This window comes from Misgurnus anguillicaudatus, chromosome 17 (genome assembly GCF_027580225.2).
Source record: "Misgurnus anguillicaudatus chromosome 17, ASM2758022v2, whole genome shotgun sequence".
In the NCBI taxonomy this organism is placed as follows: domain Eukaryota; kingdom Metazoa; phylum Chordata; class Actinopteri; order Cypriniformes; family Cobitidae; genus Misgurnus; species Misgurnus anguillicaudatus.
This window is the reverse complement of record NC_073353.2, coordinates 19,336,487-19,358,286: the sequence shown is the minus strand read 5'-3', so window position 1 is coordinate 19,358,286 and position 21,800 is coordinate 19,336,487. Positions and strand designations below refer to the sequence as shown.

Genomic DNA, 21,800 nt, shown 5'->3' with positions numbered 1-21,800 from the left:
CTACTTACTGTACTGGAGCCGGTGTGCTGCCATTTTGTGTGTATTTAATCTTCTACATTAGCTTACATTTAAATGTAATGTATCAATTGCTTAATATGCTCAAAATAGGAATCATTTTCACACACAAACATATTGTTTCACGTCAAAAGAAATATATTAACCCTCATAAAGTATGGATTTCTTTTTGATGATGGATGGGCTTCAGAAAACTGACACCATTCAATGAGTCCAATGCCATTTTTTTTATAATATATGGGTCATTTTACAGAAAAGGTGGAATTCGGGTGATGGAAAGTTGCTTAAATTAACTTTTTTCAATATAACCAAAACTTCTTTAATAGCATTAATTAACTTGTCAAATCTATGAATCCGCAAAGCGGGGAGCTTAATCTATTTTAAACTTTTGAATACATTTTAATAAAGAATCCATGAGTCATTTATTTGTCATTGGTGTTACTGTTATTTAAACAACATTAATGTTGATACTAAATATTTTTCTCATTACAGCTTGTGTATTTAGTTAGTTTGAGTAGAGGAATGATAACAGCAAGAAAAGACGGAGAAAAATTACTAGAAAGTACAAAAAATACATTCATAACACCAAAACTTGGTTTAACACCAATGACACAATGTAACACCAATGACAAAATTAGATTATAAAAAGTACTCATTACAGAAGTAACACTAATGACGGTAACACCAATGATGGTAACACCAATTACATATGGCTGCCATTAGCCATGTGCCATTTCATTAGAGATGTAACAATCACATACTTATTCAGTATAATGTATTTTGATGTAAAGATCTTAACACTCCCAGCTATAAAAAAGGAGTAACACTAATGACATCCAAAAAATCTTCTCAAAATTCTTATCATGATACTTTAGACAAATAAGGTAAGACATCTCACAAACCTTTTGCCTTCCTCCACTGCACTTCTTCCACTGACCTCTTGACCCATGAAAAACTTCAAAGAGCTGATGCATTGTTTCAAAATAAAAGTGCTTTGTGTAGGGTGACACCAATGACATAAATTTGGGGGACAAATATTTATTTGATATTATTCATATTAATAGTGTATTTTTACCATTTCAGTGTTGTAGTAAATTCATACAGGGTTAAAGGTAAATGTAAATTTGATTTGTTTTACAAAAAACATGGTTTTAAATAATAAAGATTAGAAAATAAAATAAATAAAATAAATAAGAAATAAGAAATAAGAAAATTAAATAAATAAACTCTCTCATAATTTTAAGGACAGTCTATATTTAATAAATATATATCATTATGGGATTATTGCGTCAAATTAAATGATTAAGGGGTCTGAAAAAGCAAGGGACAAGGATTTCCACCTTTTTTATAGAATGACCCATATAGTAAATTTTGACCATTGATTGTGAGTGGAAACATTTTGTAAATAATTAACAAGATAATCATTTTTATTTAAAAAAAAAAAGGAGCAGCTAATAATAATTTGGGAAATGTATTTAAAATGTAAAGTATTCCAACATAAGAAGGTTCAAACACCTTCTGAGCTTAAGTTGGCAGAAAATTACAAAAGCATGTTAGTCCTATCTACAGTATGATGGCCATTATTCCAACTTGCACTGTCAGGAATTGACTAACAATAGACGTTATGTAGTCTTTAGTTTTAGTTTAGTATAAAGGTACGAGTGACAGCAGTCAGCCAACAACCAGAATCCGCATCAGCTTCCTCTCTGTGGAACTACTGAAGATCACCAACCAAAAACATGGGCAAAGTAAACTTAATTTCCATTGGTTTAATACACATAACTTTGTTTTTACCATAAGTTACTAACAATAACTTAACTCATTTTCAGGTCATCTTCTATGAGGATAGGAACTTTCAGGGTCGCTCTTATGAGTGTATGAGCGACTGTGCTGACATGTCCTCCTATCTGAGCCGCTGTCACTCCTGTAGAGTAGAGAGCGGATGCTTCATGATGTACGACCGTCCCAACTACATGGGAAACCAGTATTTCTTTAAGAGGGGCGAGTACGCCGATTACATGTCCATGTTTGGAATGAGCAACTGGATCAGGTCCTGTCGTATGATCCCCATGGTGAGCTTCATTTGTAATTACTAAATTAACTTAAAAGTTTTATTAGTAATATTATATTCATTGTTTAGTCAAGTTAAATAATGTAACACTAATATTAGTATAACATTTATGCAGTTTACAAATTACAGTATGTCTAATAAAATGAACAATAATGGATTTCTCTTCCCCTACAGCACAGGGGATCCTACAGAATGAGGATCTATGAGAGGGAGAACTTCATGGGTCAGATGTACGAGATGATGGACGACTGTGACAACATCATGGACCGCTACCGCATGTCTCAGTGTCAGTCCTGTCATGTGATGGACGGTCACTGGCTCATGTATGAGCAGCCTCACTACAGAGGCAGGATGTGGTACTTCAGGCCTGGAGAGTACAGGAACTTCAGCAATATGGGTGGCATGAGATTCATGAGCATGAGGCGTATCATGGATTCCTGGTATTAGTCTTCTAATGTTTCAATAAAATAATTTTGCTACAAAACTATACATTTTGTCCATTTTGTTCATCATGTTGTTTTTCATGACATGGAATAAGTGACATGACATTAAATAATATTAACACTTTAATATAGAAAATAAAATTAAACATAAGCAGTAGGTTTTTTGTGGTTTATAATTTGTATTATAAAACGGCTCGTTCTGGTTCTTCATTCTGATTGGTTGAAACGCGTTCTAAGCCGTGATAAAATACCCCGGTAAACCCACGGTTCAGACCGCATCACAAGTATCACTGCGCCACTGTTGCTTCATACTGATTTATGAAAATAAACACCAGTCTTTAATCATTTTTTTATTTTTCTACCTTTGCACAATTATGGCGATATCCAGATAAATGTCAATAAATAAAACATTTCGTCAATAAAGAGAAAACATTCTCTGAGGTTTTTTTATCTTATTGATATTTCCGCTATTATCCACAAGATGGCAATCTTATCCAACTTAAACACTGAGGCATTCACTCGACACAACAGCGTTGTGGTGGATTCAGCGTGACGTGTGTTTTTATCAGGATCTTAATCTGATCTCTTACAAATTTCTTCAAAAAAATGGAATTATATCCGCATTAAGCTGAAAATTTGAGAGGTGATAACTGATAAGACAACAAATGAAGGTAGGATGAAAGTTTTTTGATGTTGTTGGAAAGCGGATGGACTGTTCTTTCATTTGATATCTTATGTTTATTTAAAGAAGAGAATTTTTCTGTAAGGCATTCAACTAAAACTGGGTGGCAACTTAAAAAAAACGCTGACGGGGAAAAAGTTAAGCATGCTTCCAAAAATATTTGATCATCACTTCAACAGCACAATATAAATGTTAATGTATAAATTAGATGAATGTTGATTTATAAAAATAAACACCACAGTCTTTAATCAGATATTTTCATTGTGCCTTTGCTTGCGTCTTTGTTGGTTGTGAACTGCACTCTGTTGCAGCCACACTTGATTCTGAGGAACTACTTTGTTTGGCGGAAGAGTAATATTTATACTAATATAATTACAACTTATTTGTGTTTTATTTTATAAAATCCCGCTAACGTTATGAATATGAAGTAACCGTTTTATAAACGCAATAAACCCCTCGAAGCTTTGGGTTACCAGTCCATTTTATAACAGCTAAGGGGGTTTAGGCACTCCGCTTCGCGTCGTGCCTAACAACGCCCCTTAGCTGTTATAAAATGGACTGGTAACCCACTGCTTCTTGGGGTTTATTGCTTTAATAAAGAAAATAAAGAATCTATCAGATAGAGAATCTAGATTTTTATGACATCATCATACACTCTCTAGACGTTTAAACATGCCCCCCTTACATTATGTGAAACCTGCGCCTGAAACTAACACTTACTTATACAATAATACTAGTTCTTATATGGGGAATGATACATAGAAATGATTTAGGCTTTGTAAATATGCTTTCCATTGATCCATACATAGAGTGGATCATATGTGTGAATCTGCACGGAAAACAAAACGAATCTGACCCATTACTAACCAGGATGATATATTAAGATGTATTGAGTTAAAGAGAAGACAAATCCTACTGCCTAAGCCAAAATAAATGACACATCAATATTATTGTTTTATTCCGTAATAGCAGTTTATATTATCTAAATTGGGACTCTATTAGACTTTATTTTATTACAACTGTTGCTCACAAGCTGTCAAATGTTCGGGGACTGTGCCATAATAAAAAAACTATTGATTATTTTAAAAAGGATGAAGGGTTTATTCAACAGTTCCGTACTAACTTTCTGATTTAGTTGAAATGATGTTACCACAGTGAATAATTCTGTACATTCCACGGCACTGCAGTTGCTATTTCTATATTTTAAATTTTCTCAATGCATACACATAAACCTGTACTGTATCTAATAGAAAAAACAAGATGTTTCATGATAGTATATGGTCTATTAGACCTTTGGAGTGTAGACTATTATCAAATCACAGTTCAATCACAATTAGATTTTATGCCTATATTGTGCAGGTTTGCCTATAAATTCAATAATGAATATACAATGTACGATACTTTTAATACCGGTGTTAGTGACATTCTAATGCAAGCACCAAATCTAACCCTAAACCGAAGCGACAATGGTTTAAAAATAGGAAAAAAACAGTCGAGTAACCAATACGTGATAATCACACGAAAACAGGAATTCGTTATACGATCACAAAAAAAACACGAAATTTCGTGATAATAGCACGAAAAAAGAATAAAAAAATACGTGACTATATTACGAAACTGGGTAACCATAAGAATATAGTCTATTTTGTGTTTAAAGTAAACCAACCTAACAAATTTATGTTAAATATTACCAAAATCATGATTTGGGATGTCATTTTGTATAGGTTTAGATATTTGTGACCCTGGAGCAGTCATAAGGGTCTTTTTTATTTAGGTTTATACATCATACAGAAGCTGAATAAGCTTTTGATGTATAGCATTTGTTAGAATTAGTCAATATTTCAAAATTTGGAATCTTAGGAATCAAAAAATCTAAATATTAAGAACATCGCCTTTAAAGTTGTCCAAATGAAGTCCTTAGCAGTGCATCCACTCATAAAAAATATATTTGATATATTTATAATATAATATATTTTGATATATTTATGGTAGGAAATTTACAATATACACTATACTGCCAAACGTTTTGGGACACCCTTGCAAATCATTGAATTTAGGTGTTCCAATCACTTCCAGTGAAAGGAACTCTTAATGCTTCATTATACCAAGACATTTTGGACAATTTTATGCTCCACACTTTGTGGGAACAGTTTGGGGATGGCCCCTTCCTGTTCCAACATGACTGAGCACCAGTGCACAAAGCAAGGTCTATTAAGACATGGATGAGCGAGGTTGGTGTGGAGGAACTTGACTGTACTGCACAAAGTCCTGACCTCAACCCAATAGAACATCTTTGGGATAAATTAAAGTGGAGACTACGAGCGAGACCTTCTCATCCAACATCAGCGTCTGACCTTACTAATGTGCTTTTAGAAGAATGGTCAAAATTTCCCATAAACGCACTCCTAAACCTTGTAGAAAGTCTTCCAAAAAGAGTTAAAGCTGTTTTAGCTGCAATGGGTGGGCCAACTCCATATTAAACCTTATGGATTAAGAATTCTTAAGGATATCATTCAGGTTCATGTGCATATAAAGGCAGGTGTCCCAAAACTTTTAGCAATAAGTATCTTGATGATCTTGAAACATCTTTACCTAATATCCTAATGAATTGTGACCCATACAATGTATTTTTGGCTATTGCTACAAATATACCGTGCTACTTAAGACAAGTTTTGTGGTACAGTGTCACATTTTGGGAAAAACACGTAACTAACATGAACGAAACAATTAACAATTTCAACATGTTTTAATTCTTGTTAATGTCAATACAGTTATTCATATTAGTTCATGGTGCATTAATTAATGTTAACAGCTACAACGCTTGATTTTATAAAATTATTAGTTAATGCTAAAATTAACATTCACTGAGATTAATAAATGCTGTAAAAGTATTGTTCTTTGTTAGTTCATGTTAGCTAATTGTTAGTCTCGCGTAGCCAGACCTTCAATACGGAAGGTCTGGTGTTTTTCGCTGCTTTTTCTGGACAAAACATGCCCACGAGCTGTTTGACTGACATGTCAAACAACCAATCACAGTTTGTTTCGTCGTTTCGGAATCCCGGAATCCCCACAATAATGAGCCGGCTTGCAACAAGTCAGTTATTGAAATAACCAGCCGCAACCGATTAGCATCTAAATAAACAACATTACTCACCATAGAACAACGTTGTGCACTTCATCAACAGCCACACCAATGAGACACTCCGTTAAACGTCTGTTTGAAGCATATCTCTCCACTTTGTAACACCTATAAGCAATTCAGGAGAACCAAACTTTTTGACTCCACTAACTACCTCAAGCAAAACTCTTGGACGTCTTTTAGAGTGTCTATGCTGCGAACTTTGCTGCGAATATTTTTTTTAGAATCCAATGTTTAGCTGATCATGATAACTGGTCATTATTATCCACGTGAACACGACTGATTCTCTTCATCAATGGAACGTCAGAGCTTTGTTTTCCAGGGGCCGAAACTAATCGTGGCACTCGCGTCTCGTGGAAATCCGGTTTATTTCAACCAATCAAAACGACTTCGACATTCTCACAGGGTTTTCAGAAAAGTGTACGAAAAACATCAGACGTTTAGCCAACAGTCTGTGGGCGTGATGTCTGAGGCTGAGACTAGCTAATTGTTAACAAATACACCCTAATAGAGACAGAGCGCAGTAATGCAAATTTGAAAACCACGCCCACTGGGGGGGGAAGCAATCCAACCGTCTCCATGGACTTTGTATTACGAGAAGCCGCCTCCTTGTCATTTCTGGCTTATGACAAAAAACAGAATATTGCCTAAAAGCTGCTGTGTGACAATATGTACAGCTAACAAGCCAAAGAACCCAGAAATATGTTTTTATAAGCTGTCGAGCCGTAAAACCCAGTCTTTGAGGAGAAAAAAGTGGATCGCCGACTACGTTTCCCCCTAGTGGACGCAGTTTTACTAATAGTAGTACTATGAAAAGTTGCCTGTATCCATTTTTGTGTCTTTAAACGCTCGTTTTTTGGGGCCGACAGCTTATAAAAACTTATTTACAGATTAAACTTAACAGAATAATACCTAAAAGGTGCTGTGTGACAAGGTGTACATCTAACAATCCAAAAAAAAAAACAAATACGTTTTTATAAGCTGTCGACCTAAAAAAAAACAAGCGTTTAAAGACACAAAAGTGGAAACAGGCAACTTTTCATGGTACTACTATTAACGAAACTGCATCCACTAGGGGAAACGTAGTCGGCGATCTACTTTTTTCTCCTCAAAGGCTGAGTTTTACGGCTCGACAGCTTATAAAAACTTATTTCTGGGTTTTTTGGCTTGTTAGCTGTACATATTGTCACACAGCAGCTTTTAGGCATTATTCAGTATTTTGTTATAAGCCAGACATGACAAGGAGGCGGCCTCTCGCAATACAAAGTCAATGGAGACGGTTGGAATGCTTTCCCCCCGGTGGGCGTGGTTTTCAGGTTATGACGCGCTGCGCTCTGTCTCTATTGTAAAGTGTTCCCAAAATATTATATATAAATATTGCAGTGAAGTTTTTAATAAGAAAAATCTATTAAATTGTTTCAAACAGAAAGAAACTTCTGAAGATCATTTTAAGAAAACACCTCTTACTTCCCAGTAAATGTAAGATGTAACATTTTGGCTAACTGTTAGCCTACAGTTTAAAACACTGAAAATTGTAAATATAAAGAAAACTATAGCAAGTATTAATTATGTCCCACATTAGTCTGTTTCACTGATCATCAAAACTAGTAAACAGCATATTTATCTTTAAATTTAAGGACATTCAAAGGGCATACTTTACACAATAGCAGCATACTTAGCAGATAACGTAAAATCATTTTACAAAAATATTTGTCTGGGTGATATTGAGGCGGTTTCCCGGACAGGGATTAGACTAGTCCTAGACTAAAACATTTTTAAGAGCTGTCCAAATTAAAAACAACTTGCATGGCATACCTTAAAAAACATCAGTGCCCTTTGCTTTGCCTCAAAATACACACAGGTAATGTTTTTAGTAAGGCATGTTTGTTAAAACTAGTTATATTTCCTAATTGAACTAAGGCCTAGTCCTGGATTAAGCTAATCCCTGTCTGGGAAACCGCCCCATTTGGTTATTTTTACCTAAATCTGTTTCCAAATTGAGTATCAAGCCTTTTTAATGATTTTAGCAGCAGACAAAAGTTTGTATTAGTGTGTTTAAAATTCATTGTACAATAGAAGAAACAGAAATTCTAGAGTCCAAACACATGACAGTACTAATATCTACATACTAAGCTTTAGAAACATGGCCTTTATTTGACCTTGCACAGTCAGGAATTAACAAACAATAGATGTGGTGGTCTCTTTAGCCTTGGTCATGTATAAAAGCACAGGTGACAGTCAGCCAACAAGCAAAAGCTTCAGCTTCTCCTTTGTGGAACTACTGAGAACCGGCTGGTGCAACCGTCACTATGGGCAGGGTAAACTACAATACAACTCTAATTTCTATACAATTTCTTTCTAATTATTTTTACTCTTATATATTTTGCTTTAGACCACTAAAATACAAACTTTTACACATCAGGTCATCTTCTACGAGGACAGGAACTTTCAGGGTCGCTCTTATGAGTGTAATAGCGACTGTGCTGACATGTCCTCCTATCTGAGCCGCTGTCACTCCTGTAGAGTAGAGAACGGATGCTTCATGATGTACGATCGTCCCAACTACATGGGAAACCAGTATTTCTTTAAGAGGGGCGAGTACGCCGATTACATGTCTATGTTTGGAATGAACGACTGCATCAGATCCTGTCGTATGATCCCCATGGTGAGTTCCATAAGCAATTTGATGTATTGATGAAACATCTTTTAAATTTGGTCAGAAATATTTAAATAATATGTCAATAATATAAAAACAAGTAGGGTGTTGTTTTTATCTCGAAACAAGTTGATACTTAAATTTCATGGACTACTTTTCCCATATAGCACAGAGGGTCCTACAGAATGAGGATCTATGAGAGGGAGAACTTCATGGGTCAGATGTACGAGATGATGGATGACTGTGACAACATCATGGACCGCTACCGCATGTCTCAGTGTCAGTCCTGTCATGTGATGGACGGTCACTGGCTCATGTATGAGCAGCCTCACTACAGAGGCAGGATGTGGTATCTCAGGCCTGGAGAGTACAGGAGCTTCAGCAATATGGGTGGCATGAGATTCATGAGCATGAGACGTATCATGGATTCCTGGTATTAGTCTTCTAATGTTTCAATAAAATAATTCCTCCACAAAAATAAACATTGTGTTATGATCATTAATGGCATTAAATTGTCTATCCGTTATCCACAAAACACAGGTACAGCGAGGGGACACACTCCCTTTTAGATTTTTGAGGCCCAAGTTTATTTGTGAAATTTCCAAAAATAATAATTAACTATATATAAAAGACACAATTATTGCAAATCATGTCTATTTATGGACAGATGATGTAGCTGCTGAGGCCATTAAAGATGTGGCTTGTGCACCAAAGATCTGATGGTCCACAGTCCAGTACATGAGCAAATTGAAGCAGGGTGATGCAACTGAAAGGGCCTGCAGATCCCCAACTCTTTCAAGCAACTTTAACACTAACAGTTGAAGCACCTGATAAGCTATCTGGGACTATAGAAAGATTCTAGGAATAGGCAGATAGGCCTAAGCCATGTGGCAACACATATTGTACTGTAGGTCCATGGCTAGCCAAAACAGAAGCCTATAACTTGAAAATAGCAGGGGTCGGCCCTACCAAGAGATGCTCTTGTAGGAACTCCAACAATGAGCCAATTGGGCCGTGCTGGGTCTAAGTGTTTCCATCCACATGACAGTGAAGCTTGAAGCCGGTAAAACATACAATTTCCTTGTAAAATGATCTAGGCTTGTTGCAATTGTACATCTATTGCCCACCGTGGCACTGCCTTCACTGTCGTTTAGATTTTTATAGCAATAATATTTTACCATGCTTTTTATTTTAGTTTACTTTATTTTACTTTATTTAAGTTTAAGTTTACTATTACTATAAAATGTATAGCAATAAAATCTGATAAATGAAATCAGATTTCAGTTTTGTGTTCAATATCGTTACGTAGGCTAGTCATTGTTTTGTTTTTTGTTAACAATAATAATAAACCCACCATTCAAGCAGCAATTAAAAGGAAAAAAGCTGTGCCATTTGTCCCGATGCTCAGTGCAAATCCTGTTCCTAAAGCTTAGGATGGGCGGGCTTGCGTACACCAGCTCAGTTCAAGCACTTCATTTAAGGGGATCGCACACCGGCGGCGCCACTCAGCGCCATACTAAAAAAAATCGAACACATTGTTTTCTATGAGTATACACACACCGGCACCGGCAGGTGGCGCCTGTCCGCACCGCCCAGCTGTGACTCAGGAAGTTGCTCAAATCCCTGTCGCGCCACACAGCGCCACTCACATAGTTTAACATTAAATAACATCATATTTGTCCCAAATCATTAACGATTAACTTTGGCTGCTAACGTATATTTTGCATTTTGAAGTAGACGCTATCTGACAAAGCTCGCGCTATTTAATGTGCACTTTTGGTTTACAATACCTCCGACCTTTTCACATTTTATTTATTTCTTTTTTAGTTTATCTACTCTTAGTTTATTTTATTACTAAAATAAAATGTTTTATTCCTTAAATTTGGTATTTACCTTTTTTATGTTATTTGCAGAACAAAACTTTTCACAAAGACAGTATGATATCTTGTAATCGTATTTTCAATTGTAAAGGAATTTTTGGGGACTCATAGGATTCATGGGAATAACTGAATATATATTCACACCACAGTGTCTTCAAAGCTCCATGTAGTTAAAAATAAAGGTTAATAGGCAACAATAAAATGTTCAGGTGAGTCTCTACTAGTCAGCTGATGAATAAAATCAAACATGTAAGATAAAGCAAGCATCCAAAATGTGTAGTGGTGGAGGTACAGTGGAGAAGAACAAAAAACATTGTCCTAGTTTATCAACCCAACTAATGATTAATGATCTACGGTACCATCAAAGTTCAGTTCAGCATGGTTCTAAGGCTCAGTGGATTCAGAGGAAGATCTTTTTAACTATACAAGCAGTAAATAGTTGTAAATTTACTTAATCTATGCTCAAAGACATAATTCTTTATTAATGTGATCCGTTTACTTAGTACCTAGTTATACAACACATTATACGGTCGCCATCTATTTAGATAAGCATCATGTTTTATGTTTTTATATTGTGCTATTTATATATTATGTGCTACAACACTTAAATTAAAACACAGCACCATAGACAACTTGTGTTTTTATTAAACATAAACATTAAATAATTTATTGCGTTAATTAATCTATTCCTTCCCACAATGTATATGATTTCTTCTAGCAAACTATTGGACCTTATCAGATATTGTACAAGCCCTAAAAAATGAAGACTTGCATTACAAAACAATGCCAGAAATGACAGATTGACAGGTTTACACTCTTTTAAGATTATTGACAGATGTCCTAAAAACCATTAATTCCACAGTCTGCACTGACAGCTAACACCAAGCACCAATATTAATTCATTAGAAAAGTTATGTGTCAGCTATACAGACACAATATAAAGAAAATGTGAAGTTATTCTTTTAAATTTTTGCACAAATATTCCTGTTGCTTTATGAAATAAGGATTGAATCAATGCAGACACATGGGTATTTAAATTTTTACTGCCTTTCTGAGTCATAAATGTGTCTTTAATGTTGCATTGCTTTGATTGGGGGTCAGAAAAATCTTGTATTTCATCAAAAATAACTTAATATGTCTTCCAAAGACAAACGAAGGTCCTACGGGTATGGAATGACATGAGGGTGAGAAATGAATGACGAAAAACAACTCTGGAGTGAACTACCAATTTAACTGTCCTCTAAGTCACAATAACATTGTGCAATCCTCATTATGGATATGTGATAAGGTCCATAAATATTGTGACAGAGGCACCTTTTGTGTTATTTTAGCTGTTTACCTAAATTTATTCGAATTACAGTATAATGCAAATTGACTCTCAGCTTTATTTAGTGGGTATTGTGGGACAGTTGGCTTAAAATCTGTTTTATAGACACATGTTCTCTATTGTTAAATAATTTCCTCATAAATTAACCATGTTAAAGGTCTGGAGTTGATTCTAAGTGTGGCATTTGTAATTGGAAGCTGTGATCCCACATCATATGTGTCAGGAATCGGACAGGAAAAGAACCCAAGTGCAGACGTAGATACAACACAGGACTTTATTAACAAAACAGGGTAAAAAACAGGAAAACAAAACCCACGAGGGGGCAAACAAAACAGAGTAAACGCTAAATACACTAAACTACACAAAACTACACAACGATCAACCATAAACTGGACTAGATTTTTTCATTAACAAAGTACTCACGGACAGAACAAAACGAACCCCTACAAGACACAAAACACAAAGACTATAAATAGGGAAAACTAAATTACAAACACCTGAAAAGAATCACAAGTAAGGGTCGGGGAAAAAGTGACGAGAACCGGGAAATGCGTGGTCAGAATAAACCAATACTAAAACCACGCATCTCCCACATGAAACATTGTACTGTCAGAACCCTGCCATACTGAACTAAATCTAAATACAAACAAGGATCTGGCAGGATCCTGACAATATGGTTTAGGGAGATATTCATATAGGTTTCAAAAACACCACAAATCCACCAGAGAAATAACAGGAACATTAAGAGTGGCCAGATTAATCATTTGGTACATTCTATAAAGAACACACTTGTTAGCTCAGCAACCAAAAAATCCTGGACGTCCATATATTTGCATTTCCTACATATTACACGGCTTTAATTCCTAAATCCTCCAGACAGTTTGGATGTTAATAGACTCTAAAGAAAGCTGAGAGTGCACTTCAAGTCAATATTTATTATATAACTTGGAATAAACTTTGCTAAACAGCTAAAATCTGTCCCAATATGTATGGACCTTACTCTATATACTTTTGAGTCAGTTATCATTTTTACAGTTATTGACTTTATTGTATATGGATCAAGTATTGTTTTTAGAGGAGGCACGGTCTTTGCTTAACTTTTATTTAAACGAATGGCCATGCTAGGTTTGATTGCTGATGCTTTGATTGTAAAAAAAGGGGAAAAGTGTAGTTAGGCAAATAGCATCTTTGGTTATTTATACTTTTATAAATACTGATTACTGACACTTTGAAGATGATTTTTTTCAACAACACAATGACATGTTAACAAATAATTTTTACTTAATACACATTAAAGAAATGTAAAGTGGAACAAACCTTATTAGTAACCATGTTAATAATAACATCTATACCAAACCTTGGCTACAATGGCCTTTATCCCAACTTGCACTGTCAGGAATTGACTAACAATAGACGCTGTGTAGTCTTTAGTCTTGGTCTAGTATAAAGGTACGCGTGACAGCCAACAACCAGAATCAGCATCAACTTCTCTTTGGTGGAATTAAGGAAGATCAGCCAGCACAACCACAAACATGGGCAAGGTAAACTTGATTTCCAACAGTTTTACATAAATTACTTGGTTTGTTTCACTTTAGGTCACTAACATAAATGTAACATTTTTAGGTCATCTTCTACGAGGACAGAAACTTTCAGGGTCGCTCTTATGAGTGTAATAGCGACTGTGCTGATATGTCCTCCTATCTGAGCCGCTGTCACTCCTGTAGAGTAGAGAACGGATGCTTCATGATGTACGATCATCCAAACTACATGGGACACCAGTATTTCTTTAAGAGGGGCGAGTATGCCGATTACATGTCTATGTTTGGTATGAGCAACTGGATCAGATCCTGTCGTATGATCCCCATGGTGAGATCCATTTGTAATACTTTTCATAAAATATTATAATCATAGTTATATCAAGTTATTTGGATAAATGAAACAGTAATGTGAGAAATAAACAATTCACAAATTACAGTATTCCTATGTTTAATAAAATTAACAATAATGGACTTCTCTTCCCTATAGCACAGAGGATCCTACAGAATGAGGATCTACGAGAGGGAGAACTTCATGGGTCAGATGTACGAGATGATGGACGACTGTGACAACATCATGGACCGCTACCGCATGTCTCAATGTCAGTCATGTCATGTGATGGACGGTCACTGGCTCATGTATGAGCAGCCTCACTACAGAGGCAGGATGTGGTACGCAAGGCCTGGAGAGTACAGGAGCTTCAGCAATATGGGTGGCATGAGATTCATGAGCATGAGGCGTATCATGGATTCCTGGTATTAGTGTTTCAATAAAATTATTTATCTGCAACAATAAAGAACGTGTTATGTTCATTAATACCACTAAATTGTGCAGGAGATACTGAGATTTCTTATTCCCCTTAAAAAACCTTCAAAACTACAATTATATTAATCGGCACTATCCAGAATTTTAAGTTACTGTTTAAATACACAACATTCAAACTTGACCTCTCAGACAGAGCACTGCCAGAAGCACACAAAGTAATACAAGTTTTAGCCTGTTTCATGTATGTGCGTCAATGAAGTGACACCTACATTTCCTTTCCGTTTGTATTTTTTTCAGATATGTACTTCTCTCATCTATGTATACTCACTTTAAAGTTTTACTTTTTTGGGGGTAATTTTTTTGTTATTTTAGTGTCAAAATATATCATGTGGTGCGACCTTCTAGCCATAACTGATATTTTGGAAATGTCTATGAAATTACTCAAAATTTATTCAAATTAATTTTTGCACTAACATTGTGCTATGATGTTAATTTTATGAAATATCATGTGGTGCAACTATCAAGAAACTACCACTTTGGTACCTTTATGTTGAAATCCATTAAAAGTACATATTTTACTATAAATTTCAAATTTTTGGATGCTTATGTGTCTAATAACCGATATACTGAACCGATTATTATTTACTGTGAAACTTCTGGTTTTGAGACTGAACTGAACAAATAATAACAATCACACCCTCTTTGCATACAAAGTAATAAACAGAGGGGTCTAAAAGAGTGAAGAATACTATTATTATTACGGATAATATTAATTTACTGAATAATAACACTGGAATAATTTACAGTCAACATTTGAAATGGATAAAAAAGTTTATCAAACTTGCCCTAATACAAAAACGGGTATTGGGTATTGTTCTTAAGACAACTTTTATGAAGAGTTTTTATCCATCTTCACATGTTGAGTAGTGTACATTGTCAGGAAAGTAACAAACAAAACAGCTTACTGTATATACCATTGCATTTCATAACTGATATTTTAAGTCAGAATATTTATGCTTGTATAGTTTATGAAATGGCTGATGAGTGCTGTTTAACTATGCATTTACTCACGTATCAACTCTATCAAACTGCAATAGCTCATGGAGGTAATAATAAATGAATTAATTAGATGTTTTTAGCGAAATAATGTACATTTAATCTAGTAAATGTTAACATTACTGGTATATATATATACTGGTTAATATAAATGTTAATATAAGCGGTGGCTGTGCTTCAGCCTTAAAGGAATAGTCAATTTTCTTAAAAGAAAAATCCAGATAATTTACACACCACCATGTCATCCAAAATGTTGATGTCTTTCTTTGTTCAGTCCAGAAGAAATAATGTTTTTTGAGGAAAACATTGCAGGATTTTTCTCATTTTAATGGACTTTAATGGACACCAACACTTAACACTTAACTCAACACGTAACAGTTTTTTTCAACGGAGTTTCAAAGGACTATAAACGATCCCAAACGAGGCATAAGGGTCTTATCTAGCGAAACGATTGTCATTTTTGACAATAAAAATAACAAATATACACTTTTAAACCACAATTTCTCGTCTAGGTCTGGTCGTGATGTGGCCCTATACCCAGCGTGTACATAGCTCTAGCGAGCATACAGTAAGTGAAAGCACCATATATGAGACAGTAATACGCATACAGTGAAGTTTCTAAACGCACCATGATGCATATATAACAGAGCACGAGACGGCGTGTTCCCTGAGCGCGCCGCAAGCTGTGCATGATTTATTAATAGGTAGCCATGACGATGAGCTCGCAGCGCAACGTGAAGGCATACAGAAATGCAGTCGCGTGAACATTAAGCAGATAAGACCTGTGCTTGTGTCACAAGGTGACGATCTTTTCAGGGGCGGAACCAAAGTTAGGTAACTTTGGTTCCGCCCTGGAAGTGTTTCCACCCGGACCGGAAAAGGTGGACACCGGAACTTCCGGTAGCGCCGCGAGAGGAGAAATCAACAAATCCAACGCAGCTGTGTGTAGTTATGAAGAGCGGCTGGTGATTGGAGGACACGCTGAACAGGGCAGTATTTAAGACCAGCTTAAATCACAGTTTGGAGTGATTGTGTGCAGTGTTGAAGTGCTGCGTTGCATTCCGTCTGGTGCGTTTGTTGTGGGCTGTTTACCTCTCTCTCAGGCTGAGGCTTATATGGGTGTGTGGACTTTGTGAACCTTAAGGGTTGAAGAAAGGACGGAAACGTTGGAAACTGAAACACAACAAAGGAGAGGAAACGGAGTTTGCGTGAGTACATACAACGCATGGAAGTTATTGAGGTACAGAAAAAAGCTATGTAATCCTTTCGGGGGAAGAGACGCCCCATTTATGTGGCTGGAGTCGACTGTTGTGTGAACCAAAGCAGAGGATAGCTGGAACAAAGGTTTACAGCATCCGTGAGTATAAATACCGGGGTTGAAGACGCATTGTATACTAACCTGTCTTTATAGCGGACACCCCCTAAGGAAGGAGGACGGCCCTACCCCTAAGTTAGCGTGGTGGGTGAGCCGAAGGACCATTGGTTGAGGCTAGTCACAGCGACGCAACTCTCGACTGGGCCGTATTATCCATCGCCGAACAGACCCCGGCGAAGTGAAGGAAGGCGGGCGTCCTATGTGTACACTTGAGTGCGGTGGGTGAGTCTTTGTATTGTGAACTTTCACTTTGACGTGGTGCTGTGTATTGCTGTGTGTCTCGTCAGACAAACCCCCGCCTTCACACACCTCGTCGAGGGAGGTCCAAGAGGCTGTCGGTCCCAGTGCAATCAGTCAAATATATGTTGTGAGCACACCTCGAGCATACAGGAACGGTGTGGTGCCCAGAACGATTCCCTTCTTGACATCTGGGCGGATTAAGGAGTGGCGGTGAAGAGCTGCAGGAATAGCGGTTGTGTGAGTACGATTAGGGGGTCATTGTTGTTGGTACCTTCACCTATGTAATACCTACCGTTGCAGAGAGAGAGGTGTAGAAAATCCCGTCTGTCCCGAGGTCTCTACAAAGGGGCGCCCCTGTCCGGTGTTCGATCGCCTAACCAGTAGCGAGGAGAGGGCAGCGCTCGGCCCGGTGAGACAGTGCGACATTTCCACCCCCCTGCAACCGCCGAGCTCGTCGAGAGGGTTCGCCCCCGACACCACATTGGAATCGTTTATTCCATCTGACACATCGAGGAAAAATCAGCTGTCGTAAGTCCGCCACCCTGTGTATCCAAATTAATATATATCCACGCAATCTGATTGATAGGAACGAAGAGCGTGCTGTGTAGCATCGGAACGAGTGGAGTACCGCGAGAGGAAATTGTGTCCGTCCCGTACTTACTGTACGTCGTGTCCAGCAGAGAGGTGAGAGTAAGCCAAGTCCAAATAATTGTGTCTCTGAGTCCCAGCCGCCGCCTGTGGAGAAAGAGAGAGAGAGAGAGGGAGCGACACAAGAAGAAACTGTGTGAATCCCGTACTTACTGTACGTCCTGTCCAGCAGAAAGGTGAGAGTAAGCCAAGTCCAAATAACTGTGTCTCTGTGTCCCAGCCGCCGCCTGTGGAGAAAAAGAGAGAGAGAGAGTGAGCGACACGAGAAGAAACTGTGTGAATCCCGTACTTACTGTGCGTCGTGTCCAGCAGAGAGAGAGGTGAGAGCGAACCGAGTCCAAATAACTGTGCCTCTGTGTCCCAGCTGCTGCCTGTGGAGAAAGAAAGAGAGAGAGTGAACGACGCAAAGAGAAGCTGGGTGCAGCTCGTACGTACCATACGCCGAATCCAGCGGAGAGGTGAGAACTGTCCAAGCCCAAATAACTGTGCTTCTGTGTCCTAGCTGCGGCCTGTGGAGAGAAAAGAGAGAGAAGGAGGAAAGAACCCTGTACTTACCTGACCCCGTTCTAGCGAAGGCAAGGGGAGGCTCCTCGCAGCTGGTAGTACTCGACCCCCTGTGCCGGCTTCCACCTGTAGGAAAAGGAGAGGAAAGAGATACACGTGAGACAGAGGAACATTGTTATAACCTCTCCCCTCCAGGGCACGTACAGACGAGACCCAGCAAGGAGAGAAAGGTACACAAGAAGGATACATTGGGCCCAACACCCATCTTGTTTATTTCTGCCTCCAGGAGGAAGAGGAGGGCGCCACGGATAGCTAAGACCAGGCAGGAGCCCGAGTCGCACACCTCCCGGTCTGCAGTGCCCTGGACCCCTGTTGTTCCCCCCCTTCCCTTCTTTCCCCGTTGCTCTTCCGGGCCACGGCCTACCTGGAGGGCAGAGCCGAGAGCATTAGTTTTAATTGCCCCTTTCCCATTCCCCAAGTTCATTTTAAATATTTAAATAAATAAAGTTCTTGTTTTATACTTACCTGTACTCGTTGTTGTCTGGTCATTGGGTTGGCTTTGGGGACCTCCTCGAGGTGGAAGTTAAAAAGGGGCGTGGCTTTAGCCTAATAGTAGCCAGCCCCTGGGTGTGACACTTGTTATGCAGGGACATCCAGGCTATAAAATCTGACAAACGTAGACGGCGAGGACCAGCCGGCCGCATTACAAATGTCAAAGATAGAAATCCCCGTAGACCAACTGGACAATGTTCATTCAGGGAGGCGTAAGCCAAAGCAATGGCTTCGACGATCCATTTAGCCTCTGTTTAGTGAGCGGCATACCTAAAGAGTGGTGCGCGAAGCTTACGAACAGCTGATCTGACTTGCAGTATGAGGCAGAACGGTCCGTGTATTTTCTTAACGCTCTGACGGGGCAGAGCGTGTTCGGGGTTTGTACGCCGTTCGCTGGCGGGAGGGCGAGAAGTGAAACCACCTGAACTCTAAATGGCGTGGTCAAAACTTTAGGAATGTATCCCGCTCTGGTCTAAGGATCACTTTGCTATCGTTAGGACCGAATTCCAGACAATTGAAAACGCGTGTAAATCGCCCACTCGTTTAACTGATGCCAACGCCAGGAGGAGAGTGGTTTAAACGAGAGAGCGCTCAGGTCAGCCTGCTCGAGGGGCTCGAAAGGGGGACCGTGCAGCGCTTTCAGAACCGTGGACAGATCCCAAGACGGGACCATGTTAGGTTGCGGTGGGTTTAGTCTGCGAGCGCCTCTGAGGAATTTAATGATGAGATCATGTTTTCCCACGGTGTGACCGGCGATAAGGGTGTGATTCGCCGTTATCGCCGCCACATATACTTTAAGTGTTGAGGGAGCGCGACCGCTGTCCAGCATTTCCTGTAGAAAGGAGAGAATATCCTCCACTTCACAGGTTTAAGTTTTTTGTCGTGCACCAGTCAGAAAAATTAGACCACTTTTGAGCGTAAAGGCGCCTGGTAGATGGGGCCCTAGCTTCCGATAGAGTATTTAACACTCGTCCTGAAAGGCGTGACGGTTGCCGTTCAGAGACCAAACGTGTAGATTCCATAGCTCCGACTGTGGATGCCATATCGTCCCTCTCGCCTGAGATAGGAGGTCTTTCCTCAGCGGTATTGGCCATGTTGCTGATGTTTTCAGCTGCCATAGGTCGGGGAGTCACGGTTGATTGTGCCAAACGGGGCGATCAGAATTATCGCGCATTTCGTCTCTCTTATCCTATGAAGGACCTGTGGTAACAGAGCCACCGCAGGAATAGCATATAGAAGACAAGCTGGCCATGTTTGCGACAGGGCATCGTGGTGTCTCGAGAAAAAGATCGGGCAATGCGCATTCTCGTCGGATGCAAACAGATCGATCTCCGCTTGGCCGATGACGGTCCATATTTTCTCGACCGTCTGAGGATGCAGCCTCCATTCTCCCGGCAGCAGACCGCTGCGCGAGAGAATGTCTGCACCCGTATTGGCTACACCCGGTACGTGAGTCGCTTTTAACGAACGTACGTTCGCGTGAGCCCATAATAAAAGCCGTTTCGCCAGCCTGGATAGGGAGCGAGATTTCAGCCCTCCTTGGTGGTTTATGAATGAGACCACCGTCATACTGTCCGAACGCACTAGAACGTGTTGATGTTGGAGTTTCGGTCGAAAGTGTCGTAGCGCTAGGATAACCGCCCACATCTCGAGGTGGTTGATATGTAGCTGAGACAACTGGTTGTTCCACGAACCGAAGGCGGATTCGCCGTCGCAGTGCGCGCCCCAACCCGTCACAGACGCATCCGTAGTCACCACTTTCCTCCTGCTCACGGAGCCAAGCTCCGTGCCCGAGAGGAAAAGGTGAGGGGATGTCCATATCGAAAGCGCTTTCATGCAGCTGTATGTGATTTTGATTAATAAGCGGCCCGACAACCAAGCACGGGGCGGTACTTTTGCTTTCAACCAAAACCGAAGCGGTCTCATGAACAGCATTCCCAGCGGTATTAGTGGGGATGCTGCTGCCATCAAACCAAGCATTTTTTGGAATCGTTTGAGAGTGAAATGTGAACCCGCTTTGAACGAGGCCGCCTCGCGTTCCTGTGTAAGCCATGCCCGTGTCTTTATTGAGTCGAGTGTCATGCCTAAGAACGCGATCCGCTGCGTGGGGGTGAGCAAACTCTTCTGGAGGTTGATTTTGAACCCTAAATTCTCCAAATGCTGGAGTACAACGTCTTGTGCGCGATAATTTCCCTCTCTGACTGGGCTAGAATAAGCCAATCGGCGAGGTAATTCAATATGCTGATGCCGCTCTGTCTGATAAATGTGCGTGGTGCCAGAGATAATCCGAAGGGCAGAACTTTGTACTGGTTGCTGTCCTGCTAACGCAAATCTTAGAAACGGCCTGTGACGAGGTGTTATCGGAATGTGAAAGTAAGCGTCTTTCAGATCCACTGATATGAACCAATCGCCCGGTCGAATTAACGCCATAATTCGGCTGGCTGTAAGCATTTTGCATGGCCGTTTGACAAGAGTCAATATATATATATAAGTCCTTTTGCGTCACTCTGCCGTCATATTTGCTATGCACGCTGCTGCTGTTGTTGTTGTTGTTGTCTCCTCTCCTCAGACGCTGTGATGAAATGACAGTCCAGCATGCAATTCTCAAAACGCCCACAATATGGTGCCGTTTATCGGTCAAACTGATTAAAAAAAACCGATACCTGATAATGGGGAAGTGCTTAAATATCGGCCAAATACTGAGAAACTGATATATCTGTCGATCTCTAGTTTTTACAAATAAATGCTTTATTATAGCGTAATTTTTAATAGGTTTTTATAAAACTGTGCAATAAATATGCTACAGTGGATGACACAGGACAAAGACATCATCGTTGGTGACAACAGAGAGTAACCAGTAGAGCAATTCGGTTAATACAGTGATGAAACGCTCTCTGTTGTCTTTATGTGC

At 39.2% G+C, this 21,800-nt stretch overlaps 4 protein-coding genes across 4 annotated transcripts in view; all 4 read left to right on the top strand.

Moving 5' to 3' along the window:
* Nucleotides 1–1,605: 1,605 nt before the first annotated feature.
* Nucleotides 1,606–2,556, top strand: LOC129451854 (gamma-crystallin M2). The gene is made up of 3 exons (XM_055215321.2): nucleotides 1,606–1,763; nucleotides 1,845–2,087; nucleotides 2,261–2,556. Exons 1-3 carry the CDS (start codon nucleotides 1,755–1,757, stop codon nucleotides 2,531–2,533), a joined length of 525 nt encoding a protein of 174 aa, XP_055071296.2. The 5' UTR covers nucleotides 1,606–1,754; the 3' UTR covers nucleotides 2,534–2,556.
* A 623-nt stretch (nucleotides 2,557–3,179) lies between these two features.
* The window catches only part of uchl3 (ubiquitin carboxyl-terminal esterase L3 (ubiquitin thiolesterase)), a 129,460-nt gene continuing 110,839 nt past the window's right edge, over nucleotides 3,180–21,800 (top strand). Inside the window, exon 1 of the mRNA XM_073855116.1 lies at nucleotides 3,180–3,200. Within this exon, the coding sequence (XP_073711217.1) occupies nucleotides 3,195–3,200 (6 nt within the window). The 5' untranslated portion in view covers nucleotides 3,180–3,194. The remainder of the gene's footprint in view (nucleotides 3,201–21,800) is intronic.
* Nucleotides 8,537–9,479, top strand: LOC129452303 (gamma-crystallin M2-like). The gene is made up of 3 exons (XM_055216074.2): nucleotides 8,537–8,668; nucleotides 8,773–9,015; nucleotides 9,174–9,479. The coding sequence occupies exons 1-3, from the start codon at nucleotides 8,660–8,662 to the stop codon at nucleotides 9,444–9,446; spliced, it is 525 nt and encodes a 174-aa protein (XP_055072049.1). The 5' UTR covers nucleotides 8,537–8,659; the 3' UTR covers nucleotides 9,447–9,479.
* On the top strand, nucleotides 13,603–14,514 carry LOC129452304 (gamma-crystallin M2-like). Its single transcript, XM_055216075.2, has 2 exons — nucleotides 13,603–14,079; nucleotides 14,239–14,514. The coding sequence occupies exons 1-2, from the start codon at nucleotides 13,903–13,905 to the stop codon at nucleotides 14,509–14,511; spliced, it is 450 nt and encodes a 149-aa protein (XP_055072050.2). The 5' UTR covers nucleotides 13,603–13,902; the 3' UTR covers nucleotides 14,512–14,514.